The following is an 11,157-nucleotide window of genomic DNA, read 5'->3' on the forward strand; positions in this document are numbered from 1 at the left end:
TTATAATCTAATTAGAATAAAGAAAGAAGAAGAATGGAAGATTGCTTTCAGAATATACTACAGATATTACGAATATTTAATTATATTCTTTAGTTTAATGAATACTCCAGCTTCATTTCAAAAAATAATCAATCATATTCTATATAAGTATCTAAATTAATTTGTTATTATATATCTCGATAATATTCTTATCTATTCTTGAATACTAAAGGAATACAAAGAATATATGGAAATAATATTGCAAATGCTTCAAGATGCAAAACTTCTTATAGAACTTGCAAAGAGTTATTTTTATATACAAAAAGTTAACTATCTTAGATTTATAATTAAATCAGAATATATCAAGCTATAGAAAAATAAGGTAGAAGCTGTTAGAAATTAGCTAATTCCTAGAAATGTTAGGGATATTAGATTTTTTCTTGGATATATTAATTTCTATAAGCAGTTTATTAAGAATTACAGTTGAATTATATATCCTTTTACAAATCTTATCAAAAAGAAGCAGCTTTTCGAATGAATTTCTAAGATATAAGAAGCTTTTGATAAGATTATTAGATATATTATATTAGAACTAATTCTGTATAAAGCAGATTTCTATAAATCTTTTGAAGTTGAAATTGATGCATCCGGATATATACTTGGGGAATAACTTGGTTAGCAAAACAATCAAGAATGTCTAAGGATTGTAAGCAACTTTTCAAGGAAATTGAATAGCTTAGAAGTTAACTACAGAATCTCAGATTAGAAACTCATAGCAATAATGAAAGCCTTTGAGAAATAGCAATACTATCTTATTAGCGCATAATATCCGATTATAATTCACTCGGATTATAAAAATCTAATTATATTCATAATAATTAAAGTCTTAAATAAGTAATAAGTTAAATAAGCAGAATTCCTCTTATAGTTCAATTTCAGAATTATATACTGCAAGAGCTTAGAAAATAAATAAACAGATACTCTTAGTAGAAAATCAGATTATTAAAATATAGATTCCTCAGATATACAGAATATCTTTGCTCAAGATAAATCAGAGAATCTCATTAATGCATATAGAGAGCTAAATGCTGCTTTCAGAATTGAACTCTTGGAAAAGAATTCAGAATTAATAATTCCAAACAAACAAGATAACTATATCAAGAATATATATAGCACATCAGTATATAGATATCAGAGAATTAAAGCAATTTATAAATACATTAGAAAATACTGGAATTTATTAAGCTTTAGAAAAAGAATTGAGAATATTCTATAATAATGCAATAGCTGCAAGAAGAATAAAGCAGAAAGATATAAGCTTTATAAACTACTGCATTCCTTATTAATATTTACAATTATTTAGCAATCTATTAATCTAGATTTTATTATTAAGCTATTTCTCTTATAAGAATTCTTAATTAAAGTATAATATAATAGCATTCTAATAATAGTTTGCAAACTGAGCAAGTATACTTATTTTCTTCTCTATAAGGAAAGCAATACAGCAGAAGAACTTGCATATACATTTCTTAGAACAATTATTACTAATTATAATATGCTAGAAGAAGTAATCTCTAATAGAAACAGAAAATTTAATTTAAAGTTTTAAACTTTGCTTATAAAACAGCTTAGAATATACTATAGAATATTTATAGCATTTCATCTGCAAACAGATAAATAAATAGAAAGAATAAATCAGATTATTAAATAATATTTTCAATATTATATCAATCAGAAATAAAATAATTAGATTAATCTATTACTTCTTGCAAAGTTTGCTTATAATAGCACAGATATAAGCATAATAAAGAAATTATTATTCTTTATATTTTATAAATATAATCCAACAGCTTATTACAAGATATTACTAGAAGCAGATGCAAAAGCTGCAAATAAAAGAATTAAGAAGATTAAGAAGATTTAGGAAGAATTTCAGTTAGAACTATAATTTATTCAGAAATGAATAATATAGTATGCAAACTCCAAAAGAATTAAGAAATCAATCTTATAGAAGAGAAATAAGATTTATCTATTTTGAAAAAATATAAAAATAATTAGATCTAGCAATAAACTCGATTATAAGAAGTTAGAATTATTCAAAATCTTGCAATAGATTTCTCTAGTTAATTACAAGTTAGCATTATCTCATAGGATGAGAATATATCCGGTTTTTCATATCTTACTGCTGAAACTAGCAGCATAAGAAATATTAATAGATAATACAGTAGAAGTAGAAAATAGCAAACTAGAGTATAAGATAGAAAAGATTCTTAAGTACAGAGGCATAGATAGTACAAAGGAATATCTTATCAAATGGAAAGATTACTCAGCAAGCGAAAATTCGTAAGAGCTACAGAAAAATGTTAAAAACGCTCAGGAAAAAGTAGCTGAATATTGAAAAAGGAAAGAAACCAGTACCTAGAACAACTGCTCCATCCCGGACTGAGATCCAGGAGCTTCAGAAATCTCACTCTTCAGAAAACCCGACCAGTTTACTACAGAATTCCTTACATTTACAGAATTCCAGTCAAACTCTTTAAAAGAAGAATCTCCAGCAGCTATAGCTAACTTCTCAAATATAGCCTTCTGTATAGCAATAGCAGTACAGTAATATTTCTCTTCAGCCTTCTTAGCTTCGATATAATCCAGCTTCTTCACATTATTAATACTGTAACGAATAGCGCGCATCATCTTTTCAAACTACATTTTTTTCTGCTTGCACAGCTGAAAAATCTTCTCCTCAGCAGTCTGCAGCTCATCCTCCAGCTCTTAGTGCTAAATAGCAATTTTATACAACTTCGAAGAACTAACGCTCTGTATATCGCATCGGGAACAATTGAGTCGAATGCATTTAGCGCAACAGGAAGAATCGAGAGAAGAAACCTGATAGGAAGGAATACCCCAACCCTTACAAAATGAACAGAAAGGCATAGTAAAGGAATTTTGAAGAATAGTGGAAAGAAGACTTTTACATTCCTCGGTTTTTCGAGAACAGGACTTGGAAATACAAAACTTGTTGATTCTGTTTAACATCTCAATTAAGAAAACAAGATTATACATATGAAGAACTTGCTAGAATATTTACAGAAAATCATTGAGAATAATAACTAATAGAAGAGAAATAATATTATAATCCATCCAACATGCAGATTACAAAACAGATTACAAGTAACAAGAACTAGATATTAAGAATCCAACGTTCTAACTAACTATTGATTACATAATCCAGGGTTAGAGATATAACAGGGATGGATCACTGAATCATTAGGTAATCCAGTAAGCTCGGATCATCTGAATCAGTAGTAAGCTAAGATAAGCTATACTGAAGAGCTGGATATATAAGAATACATTTATTACCATTAGATAGATTTAGTATATAGCTCTTCAGTTATCAATCTAAGTATCAGATTACTTTCCTACTCTGATAGCTCCAAAGGCAGTGAATACTTGCACAGTTATCTCAGTTGTGTTTCCGTATTCAAGGCCTGTACTTGACACTGCTCTTGTTAGCATAAACCCCTTTGTGTACTTTGGAATCTTCGGATTACTGCAGTGCTCATTACATTATTCTTAATATATCTATTATGCTTATTCTTGCAATAGTTATAGAGTTTCTATTTCTACTTATATATATCTTCTTCTCTCTTTTTCCATGCTTGCTTTAATAATCTTCTTTCTTTTAGTTTTGCATATTATAGCGAAGAATAAGAAGCTTGAATTGAAGGAATAGAAAGCAAAAATAGAGTTGAAGAAAGCTTATTATTAAGTATTGAAGATTCTAAATAAAGCTTGTATAAAGATTTCGAAGTTTGCTGCTTATCTTGCTTATTTATGCATTTAATACAAGTTTTCTGCTTTATATAATACTTAGATAATAAATATAAGCTTTGAATTCCTTGATAAGTTGAATAAGCAGAAATATTATAAGAAGAAGAAGTATAGTCTTGCTGTTATAACCCATCCAACATGCAGGTCACAAGCAAGCAAGGACCAGGTGTTAGAAACCCAACGTTCCGATTAAGCACTGACTATGTAATCCAGGGTTAGGGTTATAAGTATAACCAATCAGAATAAATAGCTTAGGATATGCGCTATTCAGAGCTAGCGGAATAGCTTGGATATGTTGCTATTCAGCATATCCATACTGAAGAGCAGATTATATAAGAATACATTCATTACTACTAGATAAACTATCAGAATATAGCTCTTCAGTTATTAATCTAAGTATTCATTTATTATATACTTGAATAGCTCTAAAGATAAATAATCAGCACTTGTACGGATTATAGTTATATTCTGTATTCAATAGATTCTACTTTGATACTGCTCTTATTAGCATAAACTCTTTGTATACTTCAGATCTTTGGATATTACAGTGCATTCATTATATTTTAATAATTCTTATTCAAAAATAGTTCAATATTATTCTCTTGAATAATATGGAATATAATAGCTTTAGAAACTTCTTCTTTATTCTTATATTAATTTATGCAGGAGAAGCTGATCAACCAGATTTGCTTTTTCTCTTAGCGTATTGAAGAACTTCAGCTGAGCTAGCATTAGCAGAAAGGCATTATTCGAGCTTAGCAGAAGCAGATTCAGTATAGTTCTCAGATTTTCATATATAAGAGCTATAAGATCAATAAGCTTATTATATATAACGATATTCAGGAACTTCTTTAGAGATTTCTTATTTATTATAAGATATATTTCTTGTATAATGCTTCTTAATTTATTATAAAATCCGAAAAAGTTATTCTTGCTAAAACTTGCTTTGAAAAGAATGCTTTTATCTAATATAAACCTTCTTTCTGCAATCATCTGAAATATGCTAATAATCTCAATATATATACTAGAACTATTAAGAAAATATTTGATTCTTTCAAAAGCTTTGAAAAAGCTTTCAAGAATATCTTTAATAATTCTAATAAAGAATATATAATAGCTAAATAACTGATAAATCTTAAGCAGATTAAGTTAGTATTAGCTTATATAATTAAGTTTAAGTAATTTGCTATATAATTCTTATAGAAAAACAAGAATCTCATTGAATATTATTATAAGAAACTTAAGAATGAAATTAAGAATAAGATTGCAAAATAAGAATAGCTTGAAGATTTTGCAGTATTCTTGAATGCAGCTATTAGAATAAACAACTATTTCTACAAATAATAAATAGAAAAGTTTAAGAAGAGAGAAAGCTAATTTATATAGCAATTGTAGCTAAATATCAGCAAAAAGTTTCAATTCTAAAGCTAGAATAAAGATCTTTAGCAGAATATAGCATAGAATAGGAGTACTTATGCTGAATTCATGGAATTAAATGCAATTATAAGAAAAATATATAATTGAAATTATTATAATTGCAATAAATTAGGCTATATTATATGAGACTATTGCTAGCTTAAGAAGCTTTAATAATGGAAATCTGTTTTCAAAGAATAATAGCTTAATATAATACAAATATAGCAATCCAATTAATTGAGCAAAAATATTTCCTTGGAGCAAGTATTAAACTCTATTAATTACAGAAATCTCAGCTGAATATTCTGCTATAATAATAACTGCTTAATATATCTTTCAAATAAGAAAAGTTTAGAATAGTTTCCGAAAGCATTATAAAGGAAGACTAAGCAACTAGCAATAGGAAGAAAGGAACTAATCTATAATACAGTTCTGAATAATAGCAATTCAAATTACTTTAGTATCTTTGAGAAAGAATTAGTTTTCAGAAGAAATAACAAAGAAAGATATCCCTTGAAATATTATAAGTAATAACAAACGAAATAGCTCTTATAAGCATTTGAAGAAACATTCCTCAATAAGCAACTGAATAGCTTATTAAAGCTTATTAATAGTTCATTAGAAACTATTAATCCCAGTAAAGCAAACTTAGCAATGCTTTGCAGTACACCCGATTTCGCTAGCATATATTACTATTCCTAGTATAAGAACAGGAACAGATTATCCAAGTTATTGAGGAATCTAGCATCAGATTCAGAGAAGTTCTTAAAATAAGGCATAATAATGCATATATTAAGCTACTGATGAATAGCTTTTGAAACTGTATTAATAGCAGAACGAAATAGTAGCAGTATTAGATAATCAACTATATTATTTATATAAGCAATAAGATTTGTAACTAGTATAATAAGCAAGAAGCTAGAAAGAAATATTAGTATAAATAGCAATAAGCTAGGAAGCTTGCTTAGAAAGCAGTATAATAAGCTCAGATTTCAAAAGGAAAGAATTGTTTGTAATGAGATTACAAATAATTAGAGCTTAAAGATTCCTATATATTGTATATAGCAGAAATAAAGTATATATAAAACTTAATGCTTATATTTATAGAAATAAATACAGAATCTTATTGAATAGCAGCGCTTAAGAAAACTTTATATTCTTTAGAATCATTAATAAAGTATATATTAATTAGCATTAAAAAAAGAAAATCTATAATCTTCTTATTATAAAAGAACAAATTATTATATATAATTAAGATATAATTAATATAAAGATTAATTATCTATTAGTCTTAATTTAAGATTATATAATATTTATTGCTTTTGATATTATAAATATAGTAAAATATAAATTAATTTTAAATATTCTTTAGCTTAAGCAGCATAATTCTTAAATTAATTAAACTACTAGCTAAATCTTTTAGAAATAAGCTATATTTAACAGAATAATTGCAATTAATAGTATAGAACTGAATTTAATTATTAAAGAATATTTAAGAAAAAAAGCTTTAAATAGATTTATATATATTTTCAAATTAGCAGAGCTGCTAACAGAAGAAGAAGAATCTAGCAGAAAGAATGCTATTATTATACTAGAATTCTTATAAGTTATAGAAAAAAGAATGCAGATATTAATATAAAACAATTAATCTATATTAGAATAATATACTACAAATTAGAATAAAGAATAGAAATTACATTCTAGAAAGATTGCTGTAGCTTGAACTAGTAAATAGCAATTCAGTAAAAAAAAGAAAGCAATAATTCTCTATATAATATAAGAAAGAAAGAATACTTAATAGTATTTATTATTTCTCCAGATAGCAGAAATAGAATATAAACTGAAATCAATACTTGCAAATATATTGCAAGAATATTATAAATTCAAGAAATTATTCTAAGAAGAATTGAATATAGAATTATTAGAATATAGCTTTTATAACTATAAAATTCTATTATAAGAAGAAAAATAGCTTAAGTTTTTCCTTATTTATAGATTAGATAAAGTATAATTCAAAGTACTTAGAGAATATCTTAATGAAAATTTTAAAAAGAAATATATATAATTATTGCAATTACTAGCAGAATACTCTATTCTATTTATACTTAAAAAGAATAGCAAGCTTTAGCTATATATTGATTATAAATAGCTTAATAATATTATAATTAAAAACTAATATTTATTATTACTTATTAAGAAGCTATAAAATAGATTGCAAGAAGCATAGTAATTTATAGCTTTAAATCTTAAAAGAGCTTATAATCTAATTAAAATAAAGAAAGAAAAGAAATGAAAAACTACTTTTAGAATATATTACAAATATTATAAATATTTGATTATGCTCTTTGATTTAACGAATATCTTAGCTTTATTTCAAGAAATAATTAATTATATTCTATATAAGCATCTTAATTAGTTCATTATTGCATATCTTAATAATATTCTTATTTATTCTCGAATACTAAAAGAATATAAGAAGTATATGGAAATAATATTGTAAATGCTTCAGAATGCAAAACTTTTTATAAAATCTGCAAAGAGTTACTTTTATATATAGAAAGTTGATTATCTCGGATTTACAATTAAGCTAAAATGTATTAAGCTACAGAAAGATAAGATAAAAGCTATTAGAAATTAGCTAATCCTTAGGAATGTTAGAAATATTAGATTTTTTCTTGAATATATTAACTTTTATAAATAGTTTATTAAGAACTATAGCTGAATTGCATATTCTCTTATAAATCTTACTAAAAAGAAGCAATTCTTTGAATGGATTTCCAAGATATAGAAAGCTTTTAATAAGATTATTAAGCATATTATCTCAGAACTAATTCTATATAAAGCAAATCTCTACAAACTATTTGAAATCGAAACTAATATATCGAAATATATATTCAGAGAATAGCTTGATTAATAAGATAATTAAGAATATTTAAGAATTATAAGCAATTTTTTAAGAAAGTTGAATAGCTTAGAAATTAATTATAGAATTCTGAATTAGAAGCTTATAGCAATAATAAAAGCTTTCAAGAAATAGCAATATTATCTTATTAGCATATAATACTTAATTATAATTTATTTAGATTATAAGAATCTAATTATATTTATAATAACTAAGATCTTGAATAAGCAATAAATTAGATAAGCAGAATTTCTCTTATAGTTTGATTTCAGAATTATATACTGCAAAAGCTTAGAAAATAAACAAGTGGATGCTTTTAGTAAAAGATTAGATTACTGAAATACAAATTCCTCGGATATACAAAATATCTTTACTTAAGATAAATCAGAAAATCTTATTAATATATATAAAAAGCTGAATACTACTTTCAGAATCAAATCTTTAGAAAAGAATTCAGAATTAATAATTCTAAATGAATAAAATAGCTATATCAGAAATATATATAGCGCATTAGCATATAAATATTAAGAAGTTAGAACAATCTATAAATATATTAAAAGATATTAGAATTTATTAGATTTTAGGAAAAGAATCAAAAGTATCTTATAATAATATAATAGCTGCAAAAGGAATAAAGCAGAAAGATATAAGCTTTACAAACTACTATATTTCTTATTAATATTTATAATTATTTAGCAATCTATTAATCTAAATTTTATTATTAAGCTATTTTTCTTATAAGAATTCTTAACTAAAGTATAATATAATAGTATTCTAGTAATAGTTTGCAAACTAAATAAGTATACTTACTTTCTTCTTTATAAGAAAAGCAGTATAATAGAGAAATTTGTATATATATTTCTTAGAACAATTATTACTAATTATAGCATACTAGAAGAAATAATTTTCAATAGAAATAGAAAGTTTAACTTAAAATTCTGAACTTTGCTTATAAAATAGCTTAGAATATATTACAAAATATTTATAGTATTTTATCTATAAATAGATAAATAAATAGAAAAAATAAATTAAATTATTAAATAATATTTTCAATACTATATTAACTAGAAATAAAATAATTAAATTAATTTATTATTTCTTATATAATTTATTTATAATAATATAAATATAAATATAATAAAGAAATTATTATTCTTTATATTCTATAAATATAACTTAATAGCTTATTATAAGATATTATTAGAAGTAAATATAAAAGCTATAAATAAAAGAATTAAAAAGATTAAGAAAGTTTAGAAGAAATTCTAGTTAGAATTATAATTTATTTAGAAATGAATAATATAATATACAAACTTTAAAAAAATTAAAAAACTAATTCTATAAAAAGAAGATAAAACTTATCTATTTTGGAAAAATATTAAAATAATTAAGCTTAATAATAAACTTAATTATAAGAAGTTAGAATTATTCAAAATCTTATAATAGATTTTCCTAATTAATTATAAATTAGTACTATCTTATAGAATAAGAATATATTTAGTTTTTTATATTTTATTGCTAGAATTAGTAATATAGAAAATATTTATAGATAATATAGCAAAAATAGAAAATAATAAATTCAAATATAAGATTAAAAGAATTCTTAAGTATAGAGATATAAATAATATATAAGAATATCTTATTAAATGAAAGAATTATTTAGTAAGTAAGAATTTATAAAAATTATAGAAAAATATTGAAAATGCTTAAGAAAAAATAGCTAAGTATTAGAAAAAAAAAATTAGCATTTAGAATAACTGCTTTATTCTAAATCAAAACTTAGAAGCTTTAGAAGCTTTATTCTTCAGAAAACTAAACTAGTTTATTATAGAATTTCCTATATTTACAGAATTTCAATCAAATCTCTTAAAAAAAGAATCTTTAGCAGCAGCAGCAGACTTTTCTATAATCATGAAACAAACTTCAGCAGCAATGCAGGCTTGCTCCTCCTCCGCCTTCTCACGCTCTAGCTTCTTTATGCTGAAAAGGCTTCAACAAACAGCCTTTATCATCCTCTCAAATCACAAACGCTTTTTGCTTCTGCAAACATCCCATCTCTACAGCAGCATTATGCAGCTGCTTCTTAATGCTCTTGAGTTAGTTCTCCAGATATTAGTATTAAATGCTTATTTGATGAATTTCCGCTATACTCAGCTTCTGAATGTTGCATTAGGAGCAGCTTAAGCGAATATATTCAGCACAACAGAAGGAATTCTTAATAGAGACTTAACAAAACTGAATACTACAATTCTTGCAGAAGGAATAGAAAGGCATAATAATAGTATTTTTAAGGATTAAGGAAAGAAGAGAATTCTTTTGCTTAGTCTTCTTAGCATGAGAATGAGATTTATTAATTCTGCTTAACATCTTAATTAGAAAAGCAAGATTATATATACGGAAAACTTGCTAGAATACTTACAGAAGATCATTAAGAGTAACAACTGATAGAAGGAAGATAATATTATAATCTATTTAATATACAGATTATAAGCAAGCAAGAACTAAATATCAGAAATTCAACATTCTAATTAAGCATTAATTATATAATCCAGAGTTAGGATTATAAGTATAACTAATCAGAATGAATAGCTTGGAATATGCGCTATTCAGAGCTAGCAGAATAGCTTGAATATATTGCTATCCAGCATATTCATACTGAAGAGCAGATTATATAAGAATACATTCATTATTACTAGATAAATCATCAGAATATAGCTCTTCAGTTATCAATCTAAGTATTCATTTGTTATATATTTGAATAGCTCCAAAGGCGAATGATCAGCACTTGCACGAATTACAGTTATATTCCGTATTCAGTGAATTCTACTTTAATACTGCTCTTGTTAGCATAAACTCTTTGTATACTTCAGATCTTTGAATATTGCAGTGCATTTATTATACTTGCTATATTAATTTATAAAGTAGTATTAGCTAAGAATATTCTAGCTAATAATTCTTTATTTAGTAGTTTGAATTGAAATTTTGTTAATTCTAGCAGAGCTGTAATAAACTATTCTGAGTTTTTAGAAAAT

At 24.6% G+C, this 11,157-nt stretch overlaps 2 protein-coding genes across 2 annotated transcripts; one reads left to right on the plus strand and one right to left on the minus strand.

Moving 5' to 3' along the window:
* Positions 1 to 202: 202 nt before the first annotated feature.
* Positions 203 to 352, plus strand: M406DRAFT_270299 (uncharacterized protein; the record flags this gene model as incomplete). Its single annotated transcript, XM_040918076.1, has 1 exon — positions 203 to 352. A coding segment is annotated over one exon (150 nt), but the record flags the coding sequence as incomplete, so codon positions are not given.
* Positions 353 to 2,754: 2,402 nt separating this feature from the next.
* On the minus strand, positions 2,755 to 3,012 carry M406DRAFT_270297 (uncharacterized protein; the record flags this gene model as incomplete). The annotated part of the gene is made up of 1 exon (XM_040918075.1): positions 2,755 to 3,012. The coding sequence occupies one exon, from the start codon at positions 3,010 to 3,012 to the stop codon at positions 2,755 to 2,757; it is 258 nt and encodes an 85-aa protein (XP_040770831.1).
* Between the last annotated feature and the right edge of the window lie 8,145 nt (positions 3,013 to 11,157).

This window comes from Cryphonectria parasitica (assembly GCF_011745365.1).
Source record: "Cryphonectria parasitica EP155 unplaced genomic scaffold M406scaffold_16, whole genome shotgun sequence".
NCBI classification, from domain to species: Eukaryota; Fungi; Ascomycota; class Sordariomycetes; order Diaporthales; family Cryphonectriaceae; genus Cryphonectria; species Cryphonectria parasitica.